The 12,588-nt window shown below is 35.4% G+C and overlaps 2 protein-coding genes across 5 annotated transcripts; one reads left to right on the top strand and one right to left on the bottom strand.

The window, feature by feature from the left end:
- Positions 1,453–4,251, top strand: LOC18587775 (adenine phosphoribosyltransferase 5). The gene is made up of 7 exons (XM_007011768.2): positions 1,453–1,827; positions 1,921–2,031; positions 2,491–2,583; positions 3,230–3,379; positions 3,467–3,525; positions 3,782–3,854; positions 4,035–4,251. The coding sequence occupies exons 1-6, from the start codon at positions 1,737–1,739 to the stop codon at positions 3,851–3,853; spliced, it is 576 nt and encodes a 191-aa protein (XP_007011830.1). The 5' UTR covers positions 1,453–1,736; the 3' UTR covers position 3,854; positions 4,035–4,251.
- On the bottom strand, positions 4,420–11,142 carry LOC18587774. Of its 4 annotated transcripts, none has more exons than XM_007011766.2 (11): positions 11,022–11,142; positions 10,610–10,786; positions 9,728–9,838; positions 9,278–9,376; positions 8,993–9,079; positions 8,169–8,277; positions 7,171–7,979; positions 6,520–6,684; positions 5,811–6,053; positions 5,414–5,632; positions 4,420–4,894 (listed from the first exon to the last, which is right to left on the bottom strand). In XM_007011766.2, exons 2-11 carry the CDS (start codon positions 10,700–10,702, stop codon positions 4,685–4,687), a joined length of 2,145 nt encoding a protein of 714 aa, XP_007011828.2. In that variant the 5' UTR covers positions 10,703–10,786; positions 11,022–11,142; the 3' UTR covers positions 4,420–4,684. The 4 variants fall into 4 exon arrangements, with proteins under 4 accessions (XP_007011828.2, XP_007011827.2, XP_017982678.1 ...); XM_007011765.2 differs by having other exon boundaries at positions 11,027–11,142; XM_018127189.1 differs by lacking the exons at positions 10,610–10,786; positions 11,022–11,142 and having other exon boundaries at positions 9,278–9,368; positions 9,728–9,815.

Genomic DNA, 12,588 nt, shown 5'->3' with positions numbered 1-12,588 from the left:
TATAATACTAGATCAAATTGCCACGTCATTTTCAGACAAGTTGGATAAGGAAAAGGAAAGATTTTAAGGCTGCGTTTGTTTGTTCGTTTCAAACGAGAAAAAAACAAGTAATGTTGCTTTTAATACATCGGGCCGTGAATCGGTAATTCCATAGAATCTTCCTTTTTAGATTGTGGGAAAAGAAAATACAAAAAAAAATAAAAAACAAAACAAACAAAACCTTGGTTTTAAGAGCCTTAGATACACTGAGCAGTGCAGACATCCAGAAATTAGATCTTCTACTTGAGATTACATTTAGCTAATCCTACTTTCATCTCCCGGCGCGTGGCGTCAGCAAAGCAAATAGGGGGTGGCAAGGGGTTGACTATTGTCAAATGGAGTAAAGTTTGAGTTTTTTTTTTTTTTTTAGTGTTCGAAGGAGGAGGAAAAAGAGAAAGCCAAAATAGTGGTCGTACCGGCTGAGAGCTTCCCACTTTCTTCGGTGGCAGACATGCCAAAAGGGAAGACAGAAAAAATGGTAGGACAACGATTTGTCCAAATGACCAAAACTCTTTGTTGATGATGTCATGGAAACTCCATTTTTTAACCTTTATTTTTTTAACTCATTATATTTGACAAAAAAATTTATATTAGATGCTTTGTTTATGTATAAATAAATTTCTATATTATTAATAAATTAAATATTATCAACAAGATAAATACATTTTTAAAATACGTTATTAAATATATTTTTAATAATACCTTTTTTATAACATTTTTATAAATTTGATTGTAATTTATAAATTTTTAAGAGTATTATCAATAAAATGTAATTAAAAAAATTGCATACGTAAGATTGTATAAAATAAAATTTTAACATACAAATCGATATATTGTCTAAAGAACTATAATTAAAATTTAATTTTGTTCTGAATTTTTGTCTTTACATATTTATAAAAAGATATCATGTGATTTAATGACATGTAAGGGTAAAATACATTGATAATATATTAAATATAAAAATTTTAATAAACATAAATTTTATATATTTATTTGCATTTTGCATTTTGAATTTAAGTGTTATAAAGGAAAAAGGTTGGTTTCAAATGCAAATTCATAATTTGAAATTGAAAAAAAAAAATTGGAAGAATTGAATTGTAAATGGAGCTAGATATGCGAGGAAGAATGACAGGTTGATGTTAAGGGCAATAAATATGGAATTCAGATTGGGAATTGCCATGAATGTGTAAAAATCCAAAGAAAGAATCCGTTTTCATTACCATTATCAATACTCTGTATTTACTACCCATCTCGGCGAATTTAATGGGAGCATGGGTTATGCGTGAAGCGTGTGGCACACGTGCTTTAAGACAGCGTGACAAGAGTAAAACATTGCCTCGGAGCAATGGTGCTTTGGTCTGGCCAACATAAATAGACAAAAGATTATAGTATTTAATGCGCTTACCTTCTATCTCTCTCACGTATAAACAATAGGGAGGAGAGAAAGATTTGATCTTTCAGTTCAGTTTTTAGGAGGGAAAATCCAAAACCCCCACCTTCCCTTCCCTTAAAAGAGTCTGATTCATTGCTTAACAGAGAGGTAGAGAGACAGAGGGGGACCCCAAGATAAATCTTTTCTGAGCAGAAATCCTTGTTATAAATAGAGTTTGAGTTTGAGCCATTGAAGAGAAAGAAAGCAGAGGAAGGAAAGGGAAAACAAAAAAAAAAAAAACTAGAGTTAGGGGAAGAAAGAAAGAATGTTTGCAGCGGAGAACGGACTGAAAGGAGACCCAAGGCTTCAAGCCATATCTGATGCCATTAGGGTGGTTCCTCACTTCCCAAAACAAGGTTTTTTTTTTTTTTTTTTTTTGTTTGGCTTCTTTGTTTTGGGTTGGGATTTCATTTGTTTGAGCAACTTTTTTGTGTTTGTTTGGTAAACAGGGATTATGTTCCAGGACATAACAACGTTGTTGCTGGATCACAAGGCGTTCAAGGATACCGTCGACATCTTTGTCGATCGCTACAGAGACATGGGTGTTTCTGTCGTTGCTGGTACAGTGTGTTTTGTCCCTTCCTTCTCAAACACTCTCTTCCTTCTTCTCTGTTTCTGAAATGGTTAACACCCAGCATTTTGTTTCCGTGTTTTCTGTCAGTGTTTTTTTTTTTTAGACTTTATTGTCTGATATTGATTTTTGTTCATTTCGGGGACTCATTCTCTCCTGTTTCAGCTGCTACATCATATGAAAATCAATCCCCTGTTCTTCAAGAACCAACGTTTTTCTTCTCATGTGCATGTTTGCGCCATTACTTATTCTCCAATTTTCTGTTTTTCCGTTCGGGAAGAAGCCTTCGAATCTTTACATTTACATAAAACATTTTGTCCTTTCCTAGGTTTGCTTCTAATCAATCCCCGCCCTGTTCTCCAGCTTGGGTTTGTTTCATGGTTTTCGTTTCTCCCCTTCATTTCTCAGCACTCAATCTCATGGTTTGCAAAATTTTTTCATCTTGCAGGAGTTGAAGCCAGAGGATTCATGTTTGGTCCATCCATTGCCTTGGCCATTGGTGCAAAGTTTGTTCCTCTTCGGAAACCCAAAAAGTTACCAGGTACCATGTTAGAAAGGGGTTTCAAGCGTAAGAATGGAGATAGTGCTGCTGCTGCTGCTTAATTATACTTTTCCTCTTTTGTCGATATTCAATAAAGTGAAAAACCTCATTGTTAATGCATTTAACCCGATCCATCCATTTTCCTTTCTTTTTTTTTTTTAAATAAAGTTAGGAGAGGCATGTGGATTCAAAGTACATGTCATTTGGGGGAAGGAGGAAAATCAATTGAAATGATTGAAAGGAGTTGCTATCCAACTGGTCAAGGGTGGGTGGGGGTGGCTTTGAGTAAAAAAAAAAACTGTAATTAATATGGAAAGACTGTTTTTGTGCTGTCAATCATTCAGGCATGACCTCATCACGATCAGCATTACATATTTCAGTAAATAAAAAAAGTATTAGTAGTAGTATCATCTGAATGTCAGTAACACAGAAAACAAATTGCAAAAGTAGATTTTGATCTTATGGTAGTATTAAATATTAATTGCTGTCATTTTTGTGGGTATGAATCTCTCTATCCATAGAGACTAAGTGCATGCCCTTCTCATCACAATAATTGAAAAATGGACTCCATCCGTGATTGGGTTTGTGTTTTTAATCTTTTCAGCATTCTTTCTTCATGCATTTTGGATTTTGTATGTATATATAGGTGAAGTAATTGCTGAAGCTTACGAGCTGGAGTATGGAACTGACTGTTTGGAGATGCACGTTGAAGCTGTTCACCCGGGAGAACGTGCTATAGTAATCGATGACCTGGTAGCAACAGGGGGAACTCTGTCAGCAGCCATACGACTCCTAGGTAAAACGCTTTGCTTCCTGCTGCTGATAATTCCAGCTTTACTCACAAAAATTGTGCTTAAACATGAGGTTTTACTTGTTTCAATAGAACGTGTTGGAGCTGAAGTGGTTGAATGCGCTTGCGTTATCGGGCTCCGCGAGGTCCAGGTAATCCCTTCCCCATTCCAATGTTTTCCTTCATCTTGTTTATTTCACTCATTCAGAAAAAAAAAGTATTGTGATGAATTGGGGGATTTCTCTGTACATTTTGTGTTTGTCGGAGACAAGGATAAAAACTTTGGAGTTTTACCCTTGTTTTTAGAAAGACAGAATGTGATAGTTTTAACCCCCTGTTTCCCTGGTAAAGTAGGATTGATTAGGTGCATGGATTTGATTCTCTTTTTATGATTGTAATCCCTTTCAGGGACAGCGTAGGCTCGATGGAAAGCCGCTTTATATTCTTGTGGAGCCACGTGAAGTAGATGGCTGTTATTAAGGTATTATTACATTGTGTAATCAAACAGTGTATATATATATATATATATATGTATGTATGTATGTACGTAAATATTGTCCATGCATGGCTGAGGCCTGATTATGGCTTTTGTACCAGATTATGGGAATCATGTGTTAGCTTATGCTGATCGTGGAAATTGTCTCCTTTTGCTGATTTGCAGATAAATGATGATGATGATGATGCATGAGAGCAATGGGTTTGCTGGTTATATATTTCTCTTCTAATTGTTGGGCAAATGAGTGCCCCTCACAAGGCTCATTTTGTATGATTCTTTCTTTTTCTTGTGAGATTTGTGCAATCTTTTTCCCTAGGCATGAAATTATGTTTTCCATCCACATTTGTGAACAAAGCATCAATGAAGAAATGCTGTTTCTCCATATTTCATAAGTTTCCTTATAACTATGATTCATCTGTCTTCTCCATTTTCTCAGACTCATGATACAGGTAACACAGAAGCTGTTCCAATAATAAAACCCAAAACAAAGTTAAAAAAAAAAAGAAAAAAATTACACATATGAACAGAAGAATTGTCTACTTTCCAGACATGGGAATATACTGTTCTGATGCTTTTCATTTCATCTCTCTTTGTTATTAAAAGTGATTAAAAGATAGAATAGAACAAGTATCATAACAGGGCATCTTCTCTGGCATTACTGGTATGCGTGTAAACACAAAATTCACAAGTATAGTTGTTAAGATCATGCAATTAAAGCAGCATGTAATTGATTACAGGGAACTGTAATGGAGACTTTGGGGGTGCCTTATGATAATTTGTAAGACAAAAAAATTACAAATATTCATAACCCCATTTCATCTTTCTGAGGACTTGTTTAATTCCTTATCATTATTCTTTGACATGATATCACATTTGAGTCTATGCCGTATGAGAGAATTCACCTGCTTTCTTAATTTAGCGTTGTCGGTGAAGATGTCTGCTATGATCTTCCTCAACTCATCATCTATTCTTGTATCGTAGTGGTCGTCAGCAGCAGTGCTACCTTCCTGGGCTAATAGTTGTGCCTAATTAAATTTGTGCAGGGAAAGAAATAGTAGTAAGTGCACAAGTTATGGAAGTCTAAACAATAAAAGAATGGAAAATAACATGAATAATTTAACAGAGAGAGAGATAGAGAGAGATGGGTGGGGGAGGGGGGCAGGGAAAAGGGAAGAGAGATAAGAGGGGACTAAAGTCGGAAGGCTATTAAAGGTGACGAAGCCTTTCATTTATCAAATATTAATCAAGTATTAGAAAAGGGTGAAGTCCATTAATGGTGTTTACCATGATGGGAACAAAGCCTTTCATTTATCAACATTAATCAGGTATTACAAAAGGGAGGAGTCCATTAATGGTGTTACTATGATGGTGACAAAGCCTTTCATTTAACAATATTAATCAGGTATTAGAAAAGGGACAAAACAGACTTTTACTTTCTATCTAAATAATTCCTAAAACCAAATATAACTGACAGTGACCGTATTGAAAATCGACTCAAGGTACAAGAGTTGAACAAGTTGAAAATAGCCAAAAAGCAAGGTTACCTCTGCAAGTAGGGTGGTGATTTTATCATCAGATGTAGTCAACAAATCCAATGCATCTTCAACTAAGGAATAATTCTTGATTAAATTTTCATCATCATCTGCGGACAAATTCACAGTGCATTGGAGAAGTCGGTCGTGAAGATGCCGGCATTCATTTAACAGGTTTTCTCTAGCAGTTCTTACATGCTTGCTGAATTGTCTTTCCTGTTGTAGTTGTACCTGAAAAATCAATGGAATACAAATAGCAGAGAACTTAAGCAACGATTTGCTTTGACTATACCTAATATATCTCTAGAATCCCTAAAGATGTAAATTTTCAATAGATAATAAGTTTTTTTTTTGGTTGAATGTATTAAGAAGAAACTTAGCATGTAAACAATGCTTTACTGACAGTTACCTCAGCTTCAGATTTTTCTGACAGTGATTGACCAGCCTCCTGCTTCAGTTGTTTTTGGCATTTCCGAAGAGACTTAACCTCTTTAACAAGAAGTTTAATATCTGCTTTTGATTTTGCCTCTAGCTCTTCATACTGCCTTGATATATTCTTCAGCTGCTCCTTAGTAGCATTTAACTCTTGCAGCATTGCATCTTTCTCCTCATCAGCAGACCGAATAATTGTCTCTGTTATTTGCTTCTCATCCTGTCTCAAGTTTTGTTGTTAATTGTGAATAATTAAACATTCACAATATTTTATGTTAAGGGGCAGAAATTCCTCAATTGTCTCAGAAACGATTTTGAACTTTTGTCCAAGGGAAAGCAATGAAGGATAATTTTTGTTAACTCTTCAAAAAGAATTTGAAATGACCTTTGAATCCAACTTCAACAATCAGGTTCATGATGTTCCTATCCGATAATTAGTATCACATTTTATTTTGTGGGACATGTGAGAGGCAGAGAGTTTGAATTATATTTCAATTGACAGAAGACATCAAACAAGCTAGAAACATACAATCACCAATTTTAAGCGATCTCTCTCCAAGCATAATTTATCAGGCCAAGTTCATCGTTTACCTTAATTGACAAAAAATCTGTACAAAGCATCAATATCAAGTGTGCATATGCATACCAATTACGAAAAAGAATAAAAAGCAAGTTAACTGCATTACCTGTTTAGGATTCAACTTCAACTCCATTTCCAATGACTTCCGTCGAAGTTCTTCCATTTCCCACTGCACTTGAGTAAACCTTTCTCTTTCAATCAGGATAGCTTGCTGCAGGTTTTCTTTATTTTTCTGTTTGGTGCTTTCAAGTTCCACTTCCAAATCCTTAACCTGAGCATCTCCAATTTGTTAACTCAACCTCAAATTGCTAATATATTTAATAAGAATAAAGCCCATTCAGCCCCTAGTGGGGTATAAAGCACCCAAAGACAACCAGACAGAGATTTAATAAAATTATATATAGGTCTCTGGTAAAAATTTGCAGGAATTGACACAGTTCCACACATAGTTAACCCAAAAGAGAGAAAAAAATAGAAATGCGACACTGATACATACACAAAACACAAAAACTAACCATAAACACTTTCCTGTTTTTGCAAACAATTCATCTGAATCTAGAACAAACAAAGCTCAATATTGAAAGAAAAGGGAAACCAGTATATTGAAATATCAAAAGTCAGCTTCACAACTATGAACAAATCTTTGCAAATAGCCCTAAATACTGAAAATATCTCAAATATATTGATACCAAACTATTTATATCATGATAACTTTCAAAATTAATCTCAGAAAGCATATCAAACTGCTTCCACAAACCTTTGTCTTAAGATAACCTTTCACTGCTATTTCTTGATTCAATCTTGCTATGAGATCCTCCATATCAGTTTTTGCAGTGACAAGTCTCCGCTGCATGGTCAAAAGAACCCTATTCATCTTATGACGCTGATCCAATGGAATAACTATTTGGGTATCACCTGAAAACTGAGAAACAGAGTTTCCAAGAGTTCCCATGGTACATAGTACTTCTGCAGTTCCAGGAAGGTCAAGAGAGCCATCAACAGATAAGTTTGGAATCCCAGAGTTGGACATGTCACTACCTCTCAAAGAGCTCACATCACTTCCAACACTTTCAGTTGATAGCTTTCGAGTATGACCAGCCATCTTAGCTGGCTCTGTCTCAGAAAAAAGTTCCAACCCATTACCAGCAAGAAATGAAACTCTAGACCCATTTCCATTACAAGTATCTTTCCCCAGAGTATTATTGATGTTTCTGGTGTGTGATTTATGCTTTGGAAAATCTTCAAGCTGCTCCAAAATTGTCTGTCCCATAAATAGTCCCTCATCAATATTTGACATACCATACTTAACAAATTTTTCTATTGAACCTGTCAAATCTTCATCCAATGTCAGATCTCCCAAACCAATTTCAGAACTGTCATCTCTCCCTAACCTTGGAGTCCCAAGCTCAGAGGTCTCATAAGCAGTATCACTACCATAATCTGATGTGATTGATGAACTACCAGCAAGATGAGATATGCTTGAACTGGGAGGAATTTCAAGTGATGAAATTGTGTTATTTCCAGCAACATTTGCTTCCGAAGAGTGATCGTTTACCTCTTGGAATGCTGAAAAGAATAATATGAAATGTAAAAACTCCAAAGATGAAACTAAGCTTGATTATATATATATATATATATATTCTAAACATCCAAATATCACTGAAATTCTATTAGACGTCCACTTTTACTCGTAAATTGCAGAAGACAAGATAACTAAGTCTTAAAATCCTGTTAATGAAGTAGAATTGCACATACAAGACCTCGCAGCAGCTTCTAGTTCAAGAAAGGATGCAACTGTGACACTTCTTGACAAATCAATGTCAGATAACAGCTTTGTCATCCACTCCTCCAACGAACACCTTCTCTGCAACAAAACTAAGCCTTTTGAGGATATTAGTCACCCAGATAATAAACATGTCAGACATCCACAGGTTTAATTTGGAAGCTTCCATTTTTTTCTTCTTTTTTTCCCACAAAAGACAAATTTGCATCACTAGACAATTGATTGCTACTCACCAGCAACTTCATTAAATAATGCCTAAGAAAGACCTTTCATTATTGAAATTAAAAAAAATTTATTCAAGAATATATGTTCATCAAATTAAAACTCTAATTCAATACTATTTTAGAAGGAAAATTATGGATGACATAAGGATTAAAAACTAGAAAGATCAATAATTCTAGGATCCTTCAAGTTATACTAGACAACTGAAAAAACCATCTTTATGGGTTTGACTTATCAAGTGCTCAGTTACCTAGAAATTTTTGACATGCATCGGCCAATATAGCCTACCACAATGAGATGTCACAATTTTGGCAAAAAGATTAAAGGGCAAAATTATGCTGAACGGATGCCCGTAGAAAACTATGTGTGATATCAAAGGATGAACTGTTAATCTGTTATAAGCAACTACAAGGGAAAAAAATGGCTAGTAGGGATCATTAAAGAAGAAAAAATGAGAATTGCGATAGAGTTATTCCACTTGTTCCGGATGATAAAGGGAAGGAAGATACTACAGCAGTTCTATCAAAAGCATTATAGAAAAAGGAAAAAACAAAGCAAAAAACTTATTGCCTACCTCTTCCAACAGTGTTCTGCTTTTCAAACGCATCAGCCCCTTGGGTGGAGCAGGGGGAAGACTTTTCTTGGGAAATGTCTTTTTTAGCTGTGGAGGAAAGTCATAACAATATAAGAAGTCCCAACTCAGTTGTATTTCAATATTTTAATCAGAGTGCATGTCATTTGTTTCCATAGTTATGATCAAACAATTAAGCCACAATGGTCAGCTTCAGTTTCCTAACATACATTCTAATTACTAATAGTGGAGTTCTTACTGCAACATAAAGAAAATGCAAGGACTTACATCAGTAAATAGCTTCAAAAAATCATTAAATCTTCTCAATACTCCACGTGTAGTTGTAACACCCTCTGGTGATTGTATCCCAACCTGTACCCTGTAAAACTGCCCCCTAAGAATGTTAATAGAGAACCATGGCATATATATTAGTGTGAATTAAATGTTAGATCATCCATTTTATCAAATGATTATGCAGAATGCCAATTTAGATATCTGTACAAAATTTGAAATGAAGTCCAAAGAGTCTTATATTTCTACCAAATAGACTTAATGCTAATTCAGATTTTTGAAAATTTTCTGACTGTAACATTCGATCCATAACCCAACCATTACAAAATTAATAATAGAAATGGTGAGGCTGAAATTTTTGTATCATGAAAGAGAATTCAACATATCACCAAACCACATAGACAGGACAACATAACATTTGCCATTGACATAGATGCTGATGATTACCACTACAGGATCTGAATCTCTTGATTTTGGAAGGAAAATCCAAGAAGGTATTGTAACACAATAACTCCATCCAGTTCGAGGATCATGTGGCCAAACAGTTTCCCTCCCATTCTGCATATATATGTACAACGAGTAAGTGCTAAAACCAAGGTTAAATCAAAACTTTCTAGACTGCCAAAATATCTACTAAAAGAATCAGAATATAAACTACAAAAAAAAAAAACTGTCCTACCCTCATCTTGTCTAACTAAAAAAAGCCATAAAAATTGGTATTCAAAATGTAAATCTATGTCAAGATTAGATTACAACATGGACCTTAATTTTAGATGATGTCTCAGATTCTTGATTGAGTTCTCTGATCATCAAGATCAATTAAACTACTATCACAATTTCAGCCAAAAAAATGTATAATATAACCTCCTGGACCAATGGGAACTCTGTAAAAGCTTAAAATCCAGCTCATGAGGTCTCATATGAACAAAGCACTTCAAGACATGGGAACCAAAATAACTTAAAATTCTAAAATTTATTATAAAATTCTAAAATTTATTAGATTATTGTATTTAAAAGCTGATTTAAAAAATATATATATATTATATGCATGTAAAAGCAATAAATGCCCTGTCAATTTCAATTAAGATTAAGATAAGTAACTATCTAAGTCACTGAAACAATCTAGCAATCAAGTCTAACCTCATCTTTGCCAAATTGATCGTCTTTTTCTTTTATACATATCGTGATCCACCATAAACTCACTCAAATAAAACTAGTTATTGCTTAAAACCCTAGAATTCCATGAACTAAACTCTTAAAATCTCCAAAATTGAGTGCAAATTCAGATTCCAAACTAATTTCAAATAAATAAATTGAAGGAAAACTGACCCATTTACGAGGAGGCGGACTCCAATCCATCCCGAGAGGCAGTGGCGAAGTCCCGTCGTGCCTGTGCTTCGGTGGACTCCGTCTCTGCATCATCGTTTCTTCCCTACAAAACGACGCCGATCTCTCTCTTTATCTCTCTTATCGAATCGAAATTGAACATCAAACAAAGGCTCCCCGCTGTCGAAATGTCAGAGAAGGAAACAGCTTTAGGGTTTTAGGTGATCGGATCGAGGGAGGGAAAAGTAGACAACTGGAGCAAAGCGCCAAAACAGGTGTAGGCCGTAAGAATTTTACTTTAAATTCAATTAGAACTAAGAACAAAAAAAAAAAAAAAGACGGCGCATTATAACAGAGAGAATAAGAAAAAGGGTAGAACGTTGGCTAGATTGAGCCGTGAGCGTGGTGCGTCCACCTGACCTCCCTCCTGCTTCGACTTCTGTCTCTTTCTCGGGTCTTCTCTTAAGTCCTCGATGCCAAAAATTCCATCGCACTTCTCTCCCCTCAACTTTTTTTTTTCCTTTATTAGTATTTTTGTTTTTTTCGGGTAATAAAGAACGGAGTTACCTAACTGTCTTGTTCTGGACTTGCATTCACCGTCACGGCAACAACGGAAAAAAACAGATGCTTGCCTTCGCTTTGCCTCTGGTTTCGAGTTCCAAAAAGGTTTGACCCCTTTCCTGGCCCTGTTCATGGACCTCCAACATGGGCCTAATGGGCCTAATATCCTTACTGGACCTGAGAAGGTACAGACTGAGCATTTCTGGACTCTCAGGGGTTGGTGGTCCACTATTTTGGGCTTACTCAAGGAAAATTGGGCTTTCAAGTAATGGGATGGGTTGGTTTGTTTTATTTTATGGCCCCTTTTCTTTATTAAGGGATTTTTTGTGTATTTTCTTAAAAGATTATATATATATATTGGTTCATGTGAATAAACCCAAAAATCTGACCTATATGCGATCCTAGTTCCACTTCAGTTGATGATGGTTTTTGCTTCTCAAAGAAAAGAACAAAATAGCACTTTGAAAAAGTTTGTATGTTTCTTGATGGTTATATGAACCCATCATGTGCCATAATTTTAACGGTTGATTATGTTTAATCAATTAAGGTACATTAGGAATAAGGTGATTCGAATTTTGCAAAATTAATTGAAATTAAAGAAGTTTTTGTTATTTTTACTGCCTCTAAATGAACAAAACTCTCATTGTTTATTGATTGAAAATGACTATTTATATACGATTAAGTGGAATTTGAACTTTCACAATGCTCCATGGAGGTTGAAGAAAATTTTGTTTCATATTGTTGAAAGTTTAAAAATTCAGATGAAAAGATGGCAAATTCACCACATCTTTAGAGCAGATTTCCATTAGTCAGTGAATGCAAGATATGTTATAGGTTTAGTATAACTTCTTGATAATTAATGATTAGTGTTTTAAGAAGCTCTACATATGCTTCACAAGCTCTCTTTCCTCCGTAGCAGAAAACGTAAAGGGAAAAAATTTGTAGTATACTACCAACAAAGGGATCCTATCAATTGATTTTGTCTTAACAAACTGATGTTGGGATGTCAAAATTCAAGTTCTAGATAGGTGGCGGATTGAACAGGTTTTGTGGCAATGGTCAACTATCAATCCTGGAATGTTGAATGAGTTGATTCGGAGAGGAAATCATGTAACCTGGTCGAATGACTGTGAGATAAAGGACATCATCAATACAGCAAAGGACGATATGTCCTCTCTCATCGGCTTGAAAGAGAGAGATTAATTCATGACAGTGAAGCAATTGGCGGGGTGTGTCGAGAGCTCGGGACAGGTAAATCATGAAGATCACGCTTGTTTGAGGCATGTCCATGCAGAGAGAGGATTGGGGGCAGATATACCTCAGTGCCTTTATCAAAGACAAGACGTCTACACCTTCGCATGTCTCCTCACCCCATGAGCCAAAAGGACTTCCTCACCCTACAAAACTAATTACCTCAACAT

The sequence above is a fragment of the Theobroma cacao genome, chromosome 9, assembly GCF_000208745.1.
Source record: "Theobroma cacao cultivar B97-61/B2 chromosome 9, Criollo_cocoa_genome_V2, whole genome shotgun sequence".
Taxonomy (NCBI): domain Eukaryota; kingdom Viridiplantae; phylum Streptophyta; class Magnoliopsida; order Malvales; family Malvaceae; genus Theobroma; species Theobroma cacao.
The sequence above is the reverse complement of the archived record's forward strand: the minus strand, read 5'-3'. Positions and strand labels throughout refer to the sequence as shown.

Coding starts and splice junctions, on each gene's coding strand:
- LOC18587775 (XM_007011768.2), top strand. CDS start 1,737: ATGTTTGCAGCGGAGAACGGACTGAAAGGAGACCCAAGGCTTCAAGCC. Junction 1,828..1,920: donor TCCTCACTTCCCAAAACAAG/GTTTTTTTTTTT, acceptor TTTGGTAAACAG/GGATTATGTTCCAGGACATA. Junction 2,584..3,229: donor GAAACCCAAAAAGTTACCAG/GTACCATGTTAG, acceptor ATGTATATATAG/GTGAAGTAATTGCTGAAGCT.
- LOC18587774 (XM_007011766.2), bottom strand. CDS start 10,702: ATGATGCAGAGACGGAGTCCACCGAAGCACAGGCACGACGGGACTTCG. Junction 9,377..9,727: donor GAGATTCAGATCCTGTAGTG/GTAATCATCAGC, acceptor CTTAGGGGGCAG/TTTTACAGGGTACAGGTTGG. Junction 5,633..5,810: donor CAGAAAAATCTGAAGCTGAG/GTAACTGTCAGT, acceptor TTGATTTTTCAG/GTACAACTACAACAGGAAAG.